A 20432-nucleotide genomic window follows, 5' to 3' on the forward strand; every position below is an offset into this window, starting at 1 on the left:
TTGATTTTTAAACCTCTCCTGTGCAATGCTTAAGAACCACTCCAACAACTTTTAGATCTACTGGGGGAATAAGACCAAAGAATGGTAGATGGAATTTAAATGTGAATGGATACATTTGGAAATCAAACCAGGGCAGGATTTCCATTGTAAATGTTAGCGCAGCAGTTAGCGAGACACAATTAAGTTGCCAGCAACCCAGGTTTGAATCCGGCGCTGTCCACAAGGAATTTGTATCTTCTCCCTATGTCTGCATGGGTTTCCTCCGGGTGCTCTGGATTCCTCTCGCCCTTCAAAATATACTGGGTTATAGGTTAATTGGGTGTAATTTGGCGGTGTGGGTTTTAAAGGCCAGAATTGGCTTCTGCTGTGTTGTAAATTTTTTTTATTAAAAATATATATATTTTTTAAAAGAATGGTTGGATCCTAAAGAATGTTTTGACCAGAAAGGCCCAGTTCCCGGAAAGTGATGAGACAGACAGTGTGAAGAGAAAAAGCCTTTGAGCATTTACCTTGCTCTGTTAGAGCATTGAGTGCAAGAGTGTGGATGTCAAGTTACAGCTGTACTTGATGTTCATGAGACCACATTTGGAGTGTTTCATGCAGTTTTGGCAGCCCAATTATCAGAAGGATGTCATTAAGCTGGGAAGAGTTCAGAAAAGATTCTCAAGTTGTTGCTGAGACTGGAGGGCTTGAGTTGTAAGGATAGGCTGGCACTTTTCTCCTTTGAGTCTAGGAGGGTGAGCTGTTACTTTATTGAGGTATATGATGATGAGCATAGATAAGTTAAAGTCAGAATCCTTTTCCCAGAGTCTAAAATAGATTTAAGGCGAAAGGAGAAAGATTAATTGGGACCCAAGGGGTACTTTTTACACAGTAGAGGATGGTAGGTATGTGGAATGAACTGTCAGAAAATGGAGAGCCAGTTACAATTGCAATGTTCAGGACATGCATGGGAAAGATTTAGAGTGCTATGGGCCAAATGCAGGCAAATGTGATTTAATTGGTAAACATGTTGGGCTCAAGAGGCTGTTCTTGTGCTCTTTAACTCTATGAATCTACAAAAAAAAAAGTTGTTTTTTTTTAAATTTAGAGGTACAGCACGGTAACTGGCCCTTCTGGCCTGTGCTGTCCAAACACAAACCCTTTACATTTTTGAGGTTTGAATTCAGGGTATCAATCAATAGTTGTAAATTTGACATGGTGTGTTTTGCCTCAAACAGGCATCTTTCATTATAGATGGGAAAGCAAGATTAACAGAAGATGTAATACGATTAAAAAGAAATGAGTTACTTGTGTGTTTCTCATGGATCCTGATCCAGAGGTGAAGTGCCATGGGCTGGATGTTCCTTTCCAGCCATTCTCATCCTTGCATGTCATATTAAATAGAAGATATCCTTGTGAATGTTATAACCACTGTCAGTTTGGGGCTATCTGCATTGCTGTTCACAGTTACTACTGCTGGCTTGTGAAACTATTTATTGTACTTGGTGATGCATGTGGGCTTGCGGGCTGTATTTATCTTGGAAGGCAGTCCTGCAGGTTCACTGTCCGCTGAAGGAGAGGTGGAAGATTGTGTCTGGCAGTTCCCGCCTGGCTCATTTTGACACAGACACTTTTATCCTTTGAGTCTATTTTCCACTATGCCATTTATTTTGGCTCACCTCAACTTTGGAATCAGGCTACAGAATTACACCTGCACTGTTAACATCAGAGTGAAGGCCAACTCTGCAGTACAAAGCAATATATTGTGTGGGCATGTCCTGATCTACAGTACCTGGAGAATTTTAACAATGCTACTGTTGTCAGGATGGTTTCCAATGAAGTTAAGTGTGGTCACCATTAACAATAATTGTCTGTACTCATGAGTATCAGTTTTTTAACCCTGAGTGGTCATGCAAGATAAAAGAGACAAATCATTTGATTTTTAACTCCATTTCCTTCAGAGATTGAAGAATGGACAGGTTGGCTGCTTTTATTTAAATTTCTTGAGTTAAGGTTTATTTATGTTCAAAGAAAAAACTGCAGACTTTGCCATAGGAGCAGAAAACCTGCAAAGCCAAGAAAATCCAATCACTCACTTCACTAAGAAAGCAGGGCGCTGCCTTGAACTATTTCATAATGAGTTGAGGGATTTGCATCTTGTACCTTTTAATTCCATCTCGATGGCATGATTCATCCGCAGCCCTGCCTCAGCCGAACTGCTGCTGGAACCCTCATTCGTTCCATTGCTAATTCTAAACTATTCCGATTCTTAGCCAGCTGCACCTGCCAGCAACTCGATTTGGTCCAAAACTCTTCTCCTCAGTCACCCTTCAATCGCTGGCAGTCCAGTAATGTTAACCAAAATGATAGTTCTTATTTTTGAATCAGCCCTCCGATATTACCTTTCTCCACCTCATAACTCAAAAAGATCTCAGTGTTCCTTCCATTCTGAAACCCTGATTTTAATCCCTCGTCTCTGAGTCCTCCAGGTTTTCTTATCAAGGTCCGAGCTATCATTTTCTTCCTAAATCTCTCAGCTGCCCTGACTTTCTCTTAATGGACGAATCTCCTTCAAACCCCAGTTTTTGAACAAACCTTTGGGCCAATGTCTGATGGCTTGGTGTCACACTTTGTTTCACAACTCTCCTGTCAAGTACTTTGGGATGTTGCCCTGTAGTAATGTTTTTTTTCAATGCAAGTTTTATTTGTTTTTGCCCACAGCCAGTAAGATCTGTGAGCAACTCTTGAAGTAAATGCACTCAGTGAAATTCAATAATATGGCACCGCCCCATTGGTTTGAAGGAAAATCAGTCAATCACTCACATTGCGGGAATGAAGTTTGAAGAATGATGTCATTGAGATTTACTTTTCCATTGGCTATTCTTTGCTATTGTGGAAGTTATATTTGTATCATACATTCTAACAACCAGACGAAAGAGATAGGAATTGTTGAAAGAAGAATGAGTAGCAACTACATCTGTTGGATGAGGGAGGAATGTTGGATAGCATTCCCAAAGAATTCTCTGCTGCTCTAAACTCTGTTGTTAGAATTCCTGCTTAACATTCAAAATCTCTTTGAAAGATCTGCCTCTCCCTCTATTTTTTTTTCATTGGTAACAGAAATTTAAAACATTTAAATGTGTGGTTAGTGTAGCGGTTAGCACAGCGCTGTTATAGCGCCAGCGATTGGGATTGGGGTTCAAATCCCTTGCACTCTGCAATAAGTTTATACTTTCTCTCCGTGTTCGTGTGGGCTTCCTCTGGTTTCCTCCAATAGTTCAAAAAGTACCGATGATGGAGATTAATTAGGTGTGATTGGGAGACACGGGCTCATGGGCCAAAAGGGCCTGTTATCATACTATAGGTTGAAATTTAAATTTAATTAAAAATTTTAATTCAAATGTATTTTATCATAAAAAGTTTGTAGAATGATATTTCCTTCATTAATCTCTTACTTCGCATTACTGAAGTAAAACATGGTAAATGTTGGAAGCTGAAATTAACTGGAAATCCATGTCAAGGAGCACATGTTTGAACTGACTGATAAGAAAGGACAATTGCTAAAAGAAGAAGAAGGAAAAGTAGTTCTGCTCAAAACACAGTAAATACTGGAGGATCTCAGCAAATTTCACAGCGTCCATAGGAGGTAAAGATATATTACTGATGTTTCAGGCCTGAACCCTTCCTTAAGGCATGAGTGAAAAAGACAGGCATCTGAATGAAAGGCTAGGGTAAAAAAAGAGGGAAGAATTGGTGGGGGGGAGGGGGCATCAAGACCAACGGACAAAGGTGTTAATCGTATATGATAAGAGGAAAGGTGAGAATTGATTTTGGCTCTGTGAAAAGAAACAGAGTGAAAAGGGAAAAGAGAGAGAGCGCGCACTAGAAGAAATTAGACAGGGGGAAGAAGATGTGGGGGGAGAGGGTGGTGGGGATTCTAACAGAAATCAGAAAAGTCGAGGTTAATGCCATCTGGATGGAGGGTGCCAGACGGAATATGAGGAGGTGTTCCTCCATTTTCTGGGTGGTCTCAGTCTGGCAGTGCATGAGACCATGGACAGACATGTTATCACAGTGCCTGAAGACCTTTGTACTTCACTCCAAAAGTAGTTCTGCTATTAGAAGGGATGAACTTATGTATGTACATCAGTCTTTTGACTTTAATAATATTACAAGAGCTCAATTGTATGTAGAGGTGTCCATAAGTCAGACGTTTGTAACCAGGGATGGCCTCTACTGAGTTTCTTGTGTGTTGTCCGATTCCCTTCGGCAGGTGAAGGGCTTTCCATCGTACTTCTGGTTTCGCTCTGAAAGTCAGAAGGTGCGCCCATTACTGAAAAATGCTCAACCTTTAACCAGCTCTGGGAGCCAGATTCGCATTGCATGTAAACAGTCCTCTTGGCCCATCAAGTCCTTGCCATCAAGCTTCACTTTGCACTGGTCCTATTTTATTTTGTCCACATCCCCATCAGCTCCCTCCTACAACCTACTTATAAGTACAGGTCAATTTGCAGTGGCCAGTTAACTATCAGCCTGTACGTCTTTACGATGTTGGAGAAAAGCAGAACAATTGAGGTAATCCACTGCAGTGACAGGGAGGACAGGCAAACTCCATGCAGACAGCATGATGTCAGGGTTGTGGAGCTGGCCCATATGTTTCTGGTCAGTGATGACCTTCAGGATGTTCATGCTCCTCAATGCCCAAGGAGGTCGTCAGACTCTTGATGGCAAGCATCATTGGATGGAGCAACTGTAATTTATTGCTTTTCAACATTTATTTCTTTTGATCTTGTACTGTATTGGCTTACAACATATTGGGCTGAATGTGGAATCTTCAGTGAACAGCCTTACTTTTGACCTCGTGATTGAAATAAGGTAATTGGAAGATTAATTCCCTGAACTGCTCCTACATTTGATGTGGTTGAGCTGAGATGATGGACTTCAAAATATCACTCCATCTTCCTTTACAGTGGAAAGTTTCCTCCTTGACTCAAAATGGGACCATGAAGTGTCCACAATGTCATTCACCTGATATGTAGGATAGTCCTCCTTACCTGCAATTCCCATGTTTTACTCATTCTAGAATGAATCTTTGACTTGTACAGCGCAGAAAGAGGACCTTTGACCCAACATGTCCATGCAGACTAGTTATCTGTGTTAAGGTTCAAAGGTGGAATTTATTGTCAGAGTACATGCATGACATCACATACAACCCCGAGATTCTTTTACTGCAGGTAAAGCAGAGTTTCTGATTATCAGTAACTGTAAATGTACTCAAGAAGGAAAAAAAATGCATGAAAAGGAAAGATTGTAAACAAAATAAAGAAATGCGATATCCTTTTGCAGGTATGGTGCTGAATGGACCCCAAACCAATTAATGCTGCATAAGTTATTAATAATAATAGTTAATAGTTCTCTAGCCTCGCTATATGTTGAGCAGTAAGTTGCTGGATTGGATTTGCCCTCATTTACACTGAACTGAGGCAAATTCCTACTTTTGTCAGGGAAACCAATGTTGGAGTTGTTTGGAACAGCCTCATTTGAGGTGTTATTCTTTCTGGAGCACAGACTTCAGCACCAAGTCTGGGAGGTTGTCAGGAGCAAATGAGCTTCCCTGCATCCCATGCTCTCAGCAGTTTCTTTATCACTTGAGCATGTTTGGTTGCCAGCTTGCCTTTTGCTCTCTCAGTCAATAGTCTTCCCCTTTAACAAAGAATGGGGAATCTCACAGAGCCGCCACCTTTTGTAAATTGTTTTTATTCTTTGGCCCCACCCATAATTCTGAGGGGTGGATGTACTGGTTAGTCGGCCAGAGTCCTGGGATCTCCTGTGCTCACCAGGTCTTGGAAGGACACAGAGTCCTTGCGCCCATGAGAGAAGCCATAAGTTCGACCCACTGGTTGAGAGAGTCCACAATCTCCACGTCGACCCCCAATATGCCTTTGTGGCATATCCGGATGGATGCAAGGACACTGCATCCATCCAGGACCTGGCGTGCGCAGGAGACCCCGGGGCTCCGGCCGACCAACCAGTACATCCATCCCCCACGATCATCCACCAGATACCATGTCACCCTACCCTAGGCTGCGCCCCAAATGTCTCAGTTCAGTTGCCAGACACCCCACCCACTGACAATGACCAGACTGTCCAGGAGTCAACAGCTGAGCAACAGCCGGAGTGATGGACAGGGAACCCACTTCACCCTGCCGGACTTCTTTTTAAAGGAGGGGGTGAATGTGGTGGAAGCACTGTTTGTACGTGCATGACTGGCCCACCCCCTGCTGATGGCACCTGTGGCTCCTCCCCCTTGAATGCCTTATTAAAGGCAGCAACCCCATAACCCCTCCCCAGGACAAGCTCGGGACAGCAACATGAGGCGTGCCTTCTGCTTATGGTAATAAAGGCCTATCAGTCAGGTAACTTTAGTCTTTGGAGTCATTGATAGTGCATCAGGGGAAACTTGCAGAGACGTCTGCTGCAAAATACAATGAGACCAATGAAAAAGTGCTCTTTGAGTTGAAGAATCACCGAGCTGAAGCATTTTCAAAATTGAAGGTAGATTCCTTGAACACTGAGAATAAACAGGAATAAGAAGAAATTTAGAGTTTGTTTTATGGTGATGCAGTTGGAATACTGTACAAGTTCAACAGTCTATTTATATAAAAGGACTGAAATGCCAAATAAGAGCAAGTCCAAAGCTATATTTGTCATAAAAATAACTTGGGCATCCAGTTCTAAATGAGTATCAAGTTGGGCCCACTGAAAGCTGCATCGGATTTTATCTGGTCACATTTTAATACAACTTGCTAAGCAGTTCCAGCTGATAACCCAAATGTCCTTTGTCAGACTGATCTGGGCATTTCCTTTTCACTGACACCCATTCAGAACGGATGATCGGCTGTCTGAATTCTGGAGCTAGAGTTGGTGGGTTGGATTGAGGCATTTCCATTTCACTTTCAATGCAGCATCCTCACCTCTTGTCTGGCTGATCAGTCTTGCCTTGATAGATGGATTGCCCCGTTCAGACTCCGTAATTATTCTCCCCTGCCACCCACTGAAGCTACGACTCGTCTAGGTTGTTGGGTTCATGCCAGAGTCTGAAGGCATCTGTGCCTGTGGCTAATATTGGTGCCATTATTTGTGTTGGCCTCAAGAAAAGAATGCCATCTTTAGCCAGGAATATTTAGCCCCTCCCTTCTTGCAGTGAAATTTTGTAGTCCTGATTTGAGAGAGCTGGGCCAATGAAAAGCTCCCGCTGCACCACTCAGACCCTTTGCTTTCTCCTGGACCCAACTGCAGCTTCACCAGCGCACTCACCAGAATGTGCTGATGTCAATGGATGAGCTCTCCCGGCTGGGCGTCCTCGCTTGACTCTCATTTCAAATCCCCGGACAGGAATCGGGCTGCGGCAGGCATTTGCCCCCCCCCCCCCCCCCACCCCCAACCGCTGCGCAGCTGTGCCTGCCTTTCAGGTGAGCTCCATCCACCGAAGTTCAGGTGTGCGGACCCCGGGAACGCAGCGAGACCCACTGCTTGCTCTCCGACGTGACTTGCAGCTGGTGTCCAGGCGGAGGAGATTCTTGTCGTGTGTCCCCCCCCCCCCCCCCCCCTCCATGCACTTTTCCAAGGGCATCGGTCATGAACATATCTGCATCCGGGCTGAGGCATTGAGGAGACCAGGCGTTCTGACCCGCACACTCGCACTCTGTACTTGATGCACCCGTGTGCTGAAGGGTCGCCGATAGCAGGATGTCTGTTGGACTGCAGTGATCCCCCCACCACCCCACAAGAAGGCGGAATGACTGGACAGTGATTGCAAAAAGAGAAACTGGGCGATCTCTCGGACTGGGCTTCTCTCCCCGTGGAAAATTACAGTGTGCAGTCTCTTCCTGCAGCCAGCAGCTAAAACACAGACATGTGCTGGAAAAAAAGGGAGGAGTGGATCTGACGGACCAACAGAAGGGGGGGGGGGGGAGAAAATAAAGTCCTGTTTGACAGAACGGTGGGGGAGACCATCCAACGTCCAGCACTGGAGGCTTGAGCGTTCTTTGCCCACTGTGCGGGCTGCTGGTCGATGAACGGCTTCCAGAGCACGTCGCTGCGCTGCCGCTGCCGGACCGAGTAAGGGCGAAGGCGCATCGAGGAGGGGAACAGAAAAGATGCCAGCGATTCTCGTGGCCTCGAAAATGAAGTCGGGACTGCCAAAGCCCGTTCACAGTGCCCCCCCGATCCCTCACGCCGCAGCCAGGGCTTCTCCGCAGCCTTGCCACCTGAAGCTTGGGGCCAGGGCGGAGGTGGCCAAGCCAGCCCATTGCAGCCAGGTGCCCCTCAAGCCTTCACGCGGACTGGACGCGGAATGGGAAGGGATCGTGCACGGGAAGCTGGTCTCTGTTGAAAACGGCTTTGACACTCAGGTCAGCATCGCTCTGACACCCCTCGGAGAAGCGCACTTGACAGGGAGGAGAACGTTGCGTTAAAATGCGTCGATACAGAGGGACATGCAATGTTGCCCGTCTTAATTTTGCAAATAGGGAAGCAGTGGTATCGCACCATCGGTCACATTTGGCCAGGTGCCTCACACTTCACTGTCAGTGGCACATTGTGAGATGACTGCTGGCTGGTCAGTGTGACATGTGGAGCTATGGTATGCAGGGTAGGTTGCTGGGCTCATGCCAGAGTCTGAAGGCATTTGTGCCTGTGGCTAATATTGGTGTTGGAATCTTCTTTCCAGATTCCCCCCCACTTCCCAAACAGGACTCGAACCAACCACTATTGAGACACGCTGTCACATTGAGAAAATGAATGTTCACTGTGACAGCAGGTTCGGTGAATGTGGACGAGACCAGTTAATGCTGCAAACAGCTTTAATGCTGCCTGGTTTAAATAAGAGCATGTCTTGAAATTTTGGCTGCGTTTATGCAATGCTGTCCCCTGAAATTGTTTAAGCTGAAATTGAGATCTTGTCAGATTTGTTCTGCAGTTTTATGTCGCCTTCTGCGGCTTTTCAAGGAAAGCTAAATTAGGTAATGTTTCATTTGGGTCTCGGAATAGTATCCAGCTAATGAGTGAGGTTGCTATGAGCTTTCATTTGTTGTAAAGCAGCATTGCCTATTTTGGGCAAATAATATTGAGAGAATGTTATATGATATGGAAAAGAAAACGAAGCTTTCTGTGTCTTTTAATCCACAAAATAAACTAGTGCAAGCTCAAAATCAAAAGAGCTTTTATGTTTCTCTCAAGTTTTAAAGACTAAAGGTACAAAACTGTTAATGCTGAGGAGAAAGTGTCTCCTTTGAAAATGTCCATTCCAAATTCCATTTTAAGATCATTTTGAGCTCTGTATATATTTAGACGAGGAATTGACAGATGCTTTTGCTGGGTTAAACCAGCCAATGGTGGAGGGGCATTAGGCTGTGCTGCGAAGAGCGAGTTCAAGGCTGGCACTTAGTCCAAAAGGAAGATAGCTGGTGGAGCTCACTGCAGTTGAAAGACAGCAGTTGAAATGTCTTCATTCTGGTGTGGGATGGATTGGGTGTCAAAAAAAAATGACTGAAGGTTGAAGATGCTAAATGAGCACAAAATATGGTGGAATTGTATGTGAGGAAATGGAAAATATATTTCAGAAAAAGCAGGCCCCTTCTCATTCAAACAGAATAGGGTGAAGAGGTGATGCGGTAGCATTCAGATACCCCTGTAAAGAAATCGAGAGGACTCTGTTGAAATTAATTTGCTTCAACTGGCAGAGAGGTTATAAATAAACCAGGGAACAAAGAACAAGATTACTGGAAAGAGATTTGTGACATTTGGATTTGTGAAATAGCTTTAGACCGTGAGGCCACAACATAAGCTGTCAGATGAAGTGGAAATTTACAAAAAATTTGGAATGGGTGGTTAAAAGAAAGATGAACAAAGGGATTTGGGATGAGAGGGAGAAAATAGAAGGATAGGCACCAAAACGGATTGACCGGGCCAAATGGCCTTTTTTCCGTTATAATTTCTTTGCAACATTTCTGTCCTGTGGCATGTACCCCAGCTGCAAAGCCACCCATCTGGTGTTTGCTACGTGGTTTCTGCGCATTGTAGGATCTGGACCATGCGGACCACCACTATGCAAGTTACAAGGTTGTTTAGGCAACTTGCCATCCTGTGCATGTAGCCAATTTATGGAATGTGTAGTTACAGTGGTTGAGTGTGTATTGCTTTGAACAATTCCGTTGGTTTATTCGACAGAAGCTTTTGCTTCTTGTGTTACTGGAGCCAGTTAGAATCACAGACTTGCTATGGCATAAAATAGAGGCCATTCGGCCCATTGTGGCTCTGGAAGCTCCAGACAGAGCAATCCTGTCATTCCATTTACCTGTTTTTTTTTCCACAGAGCCCTGAAAATTATTCTCTCTCTAGCACCTATGCAATTTTCTTTTGTAGATATAAATCGATTCTGTTTTCACCACTTCTACTAGTAGTCAATTTCAGATCACAACTCTTCTCTGATCATGTTTTAATGCACACCCTCTTTATATTTTATATCACAAATTTTACATCAGTCAATAGTTTTTGAACCCCACCTGTTTTCCCTCCATAAATCATTCATGATGTTGTTTTTCACCCATCTCTTTTTAGCTCCAAAGACATCTACCCTGCTTCTTCAGTCTATCCTTGCCCCAGAACCATTATCATAAAGCTATTCTGGAACTTTTCCAGTGCAATGCTCCTGGTCCACGTTGATGCTTTGGCTTTGGACACGGACCAGAGGAGGTTCAGCAGGTTGATTCCAGAGATGAGGGGGCTTAGCCTAAGAGGAGAGATTGAGTCGTCTGGGACTGTACTCACTGGAATATAGAAGAATGAGAGAGGATCTTATAGAAACGCATAAAATTAGGAAAGGCACAGGTAGATAGAGGTAGGTAAGTTGTTCCCAATGTTGTGGGGGAGACTAGAATTATGGGACATGGCCTCAAGATCCAGGGGAGTAAATCTACTTAGGATGAAGATGAAGAAAAACTGCTTTTCCCAGAGGGTGGTGAATCTGTGGAATTTTCTGCCCAGTGGAGGCGACCTCAGTAAATATATTGAAGATAAGGTTGGATGGATTTTTACAAAGTAAGGGAACTAAGGGATTATAGAGAAAAGGCAGGCAGGTAGATATGAGCCTATCATCAGATCAGTCCTGATCTCATTGAATGGCAGTGCAGAATTGATGGGCCGAATAACCTACTCTTGCTCTTATTTCTCATGTTCTTAGGCTAATAAAACACACTAATCCCTTTACCTCCTCAGAGGTTTGAGGAAATTTGGCATATTCACAATGTCCCTTATCAATTTTTACCGATGTACCATAAAAACTACCCTGTCAGGGTGTTTAACAGCTTGATATGGGAACTGCTCTGCCCAAGACCACAAGGAACGGCAGAGTCATGTGTGGTGATATGCTATTACACCACTAGGTCACCAGGGGCCACCACCTGACGACCTTGTATATATAAGCCGATCGGAGCTCATGCTCCTCCATTCTGACCAAGGCTTGCACAGAGGCAAGACCTCGCTGTATATATTAGTCAATTAAAACTAGCGTTTAACTTGCACTCTGTCTAGTGTGATTGATGCTAGTCGCCATCATCATGAACACAGTGGACAAACCAACCTTCCCTCTCCTCTATTGTCACCTCCCCCTTCCTCGGGAAAGCAACCAACAGACAGATGCAGATAATATTTATTGACATGCAATAAAACAGAAATGTAATATTACACAAAATTGACTTTAGTCTGCCATAAGGCAGATAAAGATTTGTCATAAGCATTAGCATTGCCCGGTGCCCCTTACAGTCAGAAAAAGATAAGCAAAAGAGAATCCCACCCCCAGAATTATTGAGTGTCCGTGGATTCTCCTCCATCGCTCCCATAGCCTCTGCAGCGGCACACGACTCTGGTTCAGTTCAAACCATTGGCAACCCAAGCTAGTATAGCTGAACATGTTCCAAAGCAGTCACCTTAATCTTCTCCTCTTCAGGCAGCAGGTATATGAATTGAAAACATGCGCCTCCTAGACAGTTTCTTTTATGCTGCTGTCAGACTTTTAAATGGATCTCTCACTTGTTAAAGATGATGGAGGTGCCCAGGAGACTGCAGATGCTGGAATCTGACACTAAACACAATATTGAAGGATTTCGGCCCAAAATCTTGGCCATTCTTTCTCTCTCACTGATGTTACTGAGTTCCCCCTGATGACTGTGTTGGAGTAAAAGATTATGTCTCATGCGACACTATATCCTGCATCTTCATGTCACCTGCACCTTTGTTTTCATTCTTGTCCTCCCTTTTATACCACTCACCTGGATAGCATGCAGTCCAAAGTCTTTCACTTGACGATAAACATTTCAATTCATCCATGTCCTTTCTAAATGTTGGTGTCCTGAGTTGGATGCAATATTCATTTTGTGGCTCATTCAGTGTTTCGTGTTGTTTTTTTTTTAATTTTTTATTTTTCACACCATAAATCACATTAACCATGGTACACACTTTTTCCTTTTCACACATATACAGTGCCATTTTCTCCCCCCCTCCCTCCTCCCATCCCACCCTCTCTACCTCCCCCCTCCCGTCCATTTAAGGTATAAAATCTAGGATACATTAAACCAGTCAGACAATGTTGTCATTCAATAAAAATACACCAGAAATTCTACTGAGTCCATTCTTTTCATTTCCTTTTCCTTCCGTTAACTTAGGTAATGATTGTCCCCGGTAGGTTTTCGCTATTGTATTTAATGTAAGGCTCCCATATTTGTTCAAATATTTCAATATTATTTCTTAAACTATATGTTATTTTTTCTAATGGAATACATTTATTCATTTCTATATACCATTGTTGTATTTTCAAATTATCTTCCAATTTCCAGGTTGACATAATACATTTTTTTGCTACGGCTAGAGCTATCTTAACAAATCTTTTTTGTGCATCCTCCAAATCAATTCCAAATTCTTTGTTTTTTATGTTACTTAGGAGGAAGATCTTTGGTATATTGTTTTCTGTTATTTTATTTAATATCTGATTTAGATCTTCCCAAAATTTTTCTACTTTCTCACATGTCCAGATTGCATGAATTGTTGTTCCCATTTCTTTTTTACATCGAAAACATCTATCAGATACTGTTGGGTCCCATTTATTTAACTTTTGAGGTGTAATGTATAGCCTGTGTATCCAGTTATATTGTATCATACGTAACCTTGTATTTATTGTATTTCTCATCGTTCCGGAGCATAACTTCTCCCATGTTTCCTTTTTTATCTTTATATTTAAATCTTGTTCCCATTTTTGTTTAGTTTTACCATTTGTTTCCTCATTCTCCTTTTCTTGCAGTTTAATATACATATTTGTTATAAATCTTTTGATTATCATTGTATCTGTAATCACATATTCAAGGTTACTTCCCTCTGGCAAACTCAAACTGCTTCCTAATTTATCCTTCAAGTAGGATCTCAATTGGTAATATGCCAGCGCTGTATCTTGAGTTATATTGTACTTATCTTTCATTTGTTCAAAGGATAAGAATCTATTTCCTGAAAAACAATTTTCTATTTTTTTAATCCCTTTTTTTTCCCATTCTCTAAAGGATAGGTTATCTATTGTAAAAGGGAGTAACTTGTTTTGTGTCAATATTAGTTTTGGTAATTGATAATTTGTTTTATTTCTTTCTACATGAATCTTCTTCCAAATATTGAGGAGATGATGTAATACTGGAGAACTTCTATGTTGTACCAATTTTTCATCCCATTTATATAATATGTATTCAGGTATCTTTTTCCCTATTTTATCTAATTCTAAACTCGTCCAATCTGGCTTTTCCCTTGTTTGATAAAAATCTGATAGGTATCTTAATTGTGCAGCTCTATAATAATTTTTAAAGTTTGGCAGTTGTAAGCCTCCTTGTTTATACCATTCTGTTAATTTATCTAGTGCTATCCTCGGTTTCCCCCCTCTCCATAAAAATTTCCTTATTATTTTCTTTAACTCCTTGAAGAATTTCTCTGTCAGTTGTATTGGCAATGCCTGAAATAAGTATAATATCCTTGGAAAAATGTTAATTTTAATACAGTTTATCCTTCCTATTAGTGTTAGTGGTAAATCTTTCCAATGCTCTAAATCGTCCTGTAATTTTTTCATTAGTGGATAATAATTGAGTTTATATAGTTGACCGAGATTTTTGTTTATTTGTACACCTAGGTATCTTATTGCTTGCATTTGCCATCTAAATGGTGATTCCTTCTTAAATTTTGAGAAATCCGCATTATTCATAGGCATTGCTTCACTTTTATTTACGTTTATCTTGTAACCCGACACTTCTCCATATTCCTTCAATTTCTTATATAATTCTTTTATTGATAGTTCTGGTTCTGTTAAGTATACTATAACATCATCCGCAAATAAACTGATTTTATATTCCTTGTCTTTTATTTTTATTCCTTTTATATTATTTTCTGTTCTTATCAATTCTGCTAGTAGTTCTATAGCTAACGCAAACAATAAAGGTGATAGTGGGCATCCCTGCCGTGTTGACCTGCTTAAGTTAAATTGCTTTGATACATGTCCATTTACTGTCACTTTCGCTAACGGTCCCTTATATAATGCTTTAATCCAATTAATATACTTCTCCGGTAAACTGAATTTTTGCAATACTTTGAACAAATAATTCCATTCTACTCTGTCAAAGGCCTTCTCTGCGTCTAAAGCAACTGCTACTGTAGGTGCTTTATTCCCTTCTACTGCATGAATTAAGTTAATAAATTTACAAATATTGTCTGTTGTGCGTCTTTTTTTGATAAATCCAGTTTGGTCTAAATTTACCATTTTCGGTACATACTCTGCTAATCTGTTTGCTAATAGTTTAGCTATTATCTTATAATCTGTGTTAAGTAAAGATATTGGTCTATATGACGCTGGTGAGAGTGGATCTTTCCCTTGCTTTAGTATTACTGTAGTTATTGCTGTTTTACATGAATCTGGTAAGCTTTGTGTTTTATCAATCTGGTTGATTACTTCCAGGAGGGGCGGAATTAATAAGTCCTTAAATGTTTTGTAGAATTCTATTGGGAATCCATCCTCTCCTGGTGTCTTATTATTTGGTAATTTTTTTATTATCTCTTGTATTTCTACTATTCCAAATGGCTCTGTTAAATTATTTTGTTCCTCTATTTGTAGTTTTGGTAGTTCAATTTTAGTCAGAAATTCATCTATTTTCCCTTCTTTCCCTTCGTTTTCAGTTCGGTATAATTGTTCATAGAATTCTCTAAAGTTTTCCTTAATTTCTTTTGGATTATATGTAATTTGTTTGTCTCTTTTCCTTGATGCCAATACCATTTTCTTAGCTTGTTCTGTCTTAAGCTGCCATACTAGGATTTTGTGCATTTTTTCACCTAGTTCCTAATATTAGTTGTATCTTCCTTCATTGCTAATTCTTTTTCTAAATTTACTATTTCCCTTTCCAACTGCTCTGTTTCCTGATTATAGTCCTTCTTCATCTTGGTTACATAACTTATTATTTGCCCTCTAATGAATGCTTTCATTGCATCCCATAGTATAAACTTATCTTCCACTGATTCCGTATTTATTTCAAAATACATTTTTATTTTTTTTTCAATAAATTCTCTAAAATCCTGCCTTTTAAGTAACATGGGGTTTAACCTCCATCTATACATTCTTGGAGGGATGTCCTCTAACTTTACAGTCAATATTAAGGGTGAATGGTCCGATAGTATTCTAGCTTTATATTCTGTTTTTCTTACTCTATCTTGCATACGACTGATAACAAAAATAGGTCTATTCTTGAGTATGTTTTATGTCTAGCCGAGTAATATGAATATTCCTTTTCCTTTGGGTGTTGTTTCCTCCATATATCCAAAAGTTGCATTTCTTCCATCGATTTAATTATAAATTTGGTTACTTTGTTCTTTCTGTTAATTTTTTTCCCAGTTTTGTCCATATTTGAATCCAAATTCAGGTTGAAATCCCCTCCTATTAATATGTTCCCTTGCGTATCTGCTACCTTCAAAAAGATATCTTGCAAAAACTTTTGATCTTCTTCGTTAGGTGAATATATATTGAGTAGATTCCAAAACACCGAATATATCCTACATTTTATCATTACATATCTCCCTGCTGGATCTATTATTTCCTCTTCTATTTTAAATGGCACATTTTTACTAATTAATATAGCTACTCCTCTTGCTTTTGAATTATACGATGCTGCTGTTACGTGTCCTACCCAATCTCTCTTTAATTTCTTGTGCTCCAATTCAGTTAAATGTGTTTCTTGCTCAAATGCAATATCAATTTTTTCTTTTTTTCAGTAAATTTAGCAGTTTCTTCCTTTTAATTTGGTTATGTATTCCATTAATATTTAAAGTCATATAGTTCAACGTAGCCATTTTATACTTTGTTTATCTTCCCTTTCCGTTTCTCCATCATTACCTTTCCTTCTTATCCATTTCTGTTTTCTTGTTTTGAACCCTTTATAAGACAACATTCCTAAAACATCAAACATTTTCCTTATTCTCCTATTTAAAACTTCTTTAGCCCCAATCTCCCCTTCCCCTCCTGAGTTGTCCTTTATCCCTTGTCGGACAACCACATCTCCCCTCTCCATTTGGATTTGCGAATTCACTCGCAAGCGTCAGCTGATTTTGCAGTGACCGCAACTCCTCCCCATCCAGCCCCCCCAGAAAAGATTTCACTTTTCATATGTAACAAAGGTCACTCTTTTAGTTCCCTCCTTATTCCCTCTATTCCATTTCCTTCCCTTATTAATTCTTGTCTATACTATCTATATTTTCCTCTAAATACGGATACATTCATGTATGCACATTATACATATACACACATATACCTCTTTACCCACATACATATAAATCGTGGTCATTTTTACTCATTACATATCTTCATCTCTCTGGTTGTTTTGTAGTTGTTCTGCAAATTTCCTTGCTTCCTCTGGATCCGAGAATAGTTTTTTTTTCCATAAGATCGTTTTCGATGTATTGAACTCCTTTCTCTTCTTCAGGAGTTCAAAACTTATGTGTCTTTTTAGTTCGCAGTCTTTTGTACTCTCGTTACACGTCTTCATCCCTCAGTCTATTTTGTAATTGTTCTGCAAATTTTCGTGCTTCCTCTGGATCCGAGAATAGTCTGTTTTGTTGTCCTGGAATAAATATTTTCAATACCACTGGATGCTTTAGCATAAATTTATACTTTCTTCCATAAAACCGCCTTTGCTGTATTGAACTCCTTTCTCTTCTTCAGGAGTTCAAAACTTATATCTGGATAAATGAAGATTTTTTGCCCTTTGTACTCCAGTGGCTTGTTGCCCTCTCTTACTTTTTCCATTGTCTTCTCCAGTACCTTTTCTCTTGTAGTATATCTTAGGAATTTTACTAAAATAGATCTTGGCTTTTGTTGTGGTTGTGGTTTAAAGGCCACTGCTCTATGTGCCCTTTCTATTTCCATTTCTTGCTGTAGTTCTGGACATCCTAGGATCCTGGGGATCCAATCTTTTATAAACTCTCTCATATTCTTGCCTTCTTCATCTTCCTTAAGGCCCACTATCTTTATGTTATTTCTTCTGTTATAATTTTCCATTATATCTATTTTCTGAGCTAACAGTTCTTGTGTCTCTATAACTTTTTTATTAGATTCCTCTAATTTCTTTTTTAAGTCCTCTACCTCAATTTCTACTGCTGCTTCCCGCTCTTCCATCTTGTCCATTCTCTTTCCCATTTCTGTTAAGGTCATATCTATTTTATTCATTTTCTCTTCAGTATTGTTTATTCTTCTTCTTAAATCATTAAATTCTTGCGCTTGCCATTCTTTAAATGACTCCATGTATTCTTTAATAAGAGAAAGTATATCCTTTATCTTGCCTTTCCCTTCTTCTTCTATTTCACTGTACTCTTCCTCTTCCTCTTCTTCTTCCTCTGGGTTGGCCATCTGTTGTTTCTTTGTTGCCCTTTTCTTCTCTTCTTTCTTGTTTTCGTTGTCTTCTATGTTCTCCTCTTGCTGCAGGTGTTCTGCAGCTGTCATTGCCGGCTGTGGAGATCGACTCCCCAGCTGGTCACCCCTCCCGTCGGTGTGTTTTTTTGCATGCGCGGTTGCGCACTTTTACTCGGCTCAGCGAGCCATTTTTGTAGTCCACTTTCTACCGACCTGAGGGAGCGGGTTTCTCTCTCCACCGCGGGCCTCTTCTCCTTCTTCTTCCGTTGTCTTCTCTTCCTCTCTTCTTACCGTTGATTTCGATTTTTCTTTTTTCGTCGCCATCTTCTTTCCACCTTTATACTCACTTTTCTTTAATTTTTATTTTTGTGCCTTTGTGTTTTCCTTTGTTTTTTCCGACTTTTCTGGAGAGGGCTGGAGTTCACCGTCCGGCCACTACTCCATCACGTGACTCCCCTCAGTGTTTCGTGTTGTTCAATCACATTCTACCAGCTATTTCAAGATCTCATCTGCTTGACCAAGCACTCTTTGAAAACACTTTGCCACTTCTGAAGATTTCTGCATGCAAACAACCAAACAGAATTGCTGCTCACATGGTGCACATGCATAATAAATGTACAATTTTAAAACGTAAGATTGTTGGTGCATTGTGGCGAAAGCTGCTTTTGCCTAATATGGGTAACAAGAAAACATCTTCAAAACCATTACTTGCTTGAGTTTTCTCCCATTGTATCAAAATGTTGTGACCATAAGAGTGGCAGAGAGGATCACTGGGGTCTCCCTCCACCCCCCACCCCCCACCCCATCAACGTGATCTACCAGGATCGTTGTCCGAAGAGGGCGCGCAGAATCATTGAGGACCCCTTTCAACCCACATACAGCGCTTTTCAGCTGCTCCTATCAGGGAAGAGGTACAGGAGGATTAGAGCCAGCACCACCAGGCTGAGGAATAGCTTCTTCCCACAGGGAGTGAGAATGCTGAACGACCAAAGGAACTGCTCACCCTAACCATCCGAGACTCTCGTATCTATAAAGCAATATTTCTTTATTTATTCGTGGATATGAATGTGTGTTATGTCTGGTTATGTCAGACAACAATAAACGTGACTTGACTTGCTACCTTTTACGTCACACTGGTGAATTTTAAACATGTATTTGCAAATGTGGTAACAGCAGTACATAAAACTGTAGATGTTGAGGCCATTTATGTGATAACTGGCCAGGGATCTTGCCTTCCAATATCAGTTTATTTGACTCTAGGTTCTCTGTTCCACCAACAAAAAGCAGGGTTTTTTTTTTAGAATTAGAATTAGATTTGTTCTTTCAGTGGAACATGTGAGGCTGAGGATGTTGCTCAGGATACTATTTTGTGTATCAGTTGCTGGTGAGTGCAGCTTGGATGAAACTTCCCCTAATCCTGCTCGCTGTGGACTTGTTTGCATGTCAAGCTGGTGGGGGTAGGTATTTTACTCATTCCTCTCACATGTTCTCTATCTTTCGAAAACCAGCATCTTTTATCTATCCGTAAGTTCCATCAGGTTGAACCATTTTTGCTTGTGTTAATTTGGGTAATGAATTATGGGATTTTAATCCAGAAATTAGGAAGCAGGGAGGTGCTCCACTTTGAAGACCATTTGAGTATATAACCATATAACAATTACAGTACGGAAACAGGCCATCTTGGCCCCTCTAGTCAGCACCGATCTAAGTGATCTCTTCTAGTCCCACCTATCCGCTCCCCATCCATAACCCTCCAATCCCCTCACATCCATGCACTTATCTAACCTTCTCTTAAATGACAAAACTGACCCTGCTGCAGTCACCTCTTCCGGAAGGTCATTCCACTCCGCCACCACTCTCTGAGTGAAGAAGCTTCCTCTCATGTTACTTCGAAACTCCTTAACATGACCCCTCGTTCCAATCTCACCTACCCTCAAGGGGAAGAGCCTATCACATCTACTCTGTCCACCCCCCTCATAATTTTAAATACCTCAATCAAATCCCCCCTCAACCTTCTACGCTCCAATGAATAAAGACCCAGTCTACTCAATCTTTCTTTGTATTCTAGATACTGCAATCCAGGCGGAGTTCCTCCTTTGCATTGCTACCTTTGGTTAAAAGTCATTGGTTTGGGAGTTAATTTCCAAAATGCTTTGGTGGGTTGATGCAGTGAACCTTGAATTGGACACACAGCAACCACGTGCAGGAAGTTAATGGAAAGTAATCCATTACTTTCCAGACTTGTGTGGAAGGGCTTGAGGGAATCACATCACACAGTATGAAGCCTCAGTCCTAACTCTTGCAATGAAGTATTTATTTGTCTGCTACAGCCTTGTTTTTAATTGATGGTGATTTGATATCCATGGTGCTGATGGGTCGGGGGGGTGGGGGGGGGGTGCGCGGTGTATGGTGTTGGACGGAGACTGGAAAGATGTGCAATGGTAATGACACTGAATGTTGAGATGGATGATTTTGG

General features: G+C 41.1%; 1 protein-coding gene across 6 annotated transcripts in view; it reads left to right on the forward strand.

Moving 5' to 3' along the window:
• The first annotated feature begins 7966 nt into the window (after positions 1-7966).
• Positions 7967-20432, forward strand: part of nav2a (neuron navigator 2a) — a 411462-nt gene continuing 398996 nt past the window's right edge. For all 6 annotated transcript variants that reach the window (XM_069904879.1, XM_069904824.1, XM_069904830.1 and 3 more), the window contains exon 1: positions 7967-8396. In XM_069904879.1, the coding sequence (XP_069760980.1) occupies positions 8142-8396 (255 nt within the window). In that variant the 5' untranslated portion in view covers positions 7967-8141. The remainder of the gene's footprint in view (positions 8397-20432) is intronic.

The sequence above is a fragment of the Narcine bancroftii genome, chromosome 1, assembly GCF_036971445.1.
Source record: "Narcine bancroftii isolate sNarBan1 chromosome 1, sNarBan1.hap1, whole genome shotgun sequence".
Lineage (NCBI taxonomy): Eukaryota > Metazoa > Chordata > Chondrichthyes > Torpediniformes > Narcinidae > Narcine > Narcine bancroftii.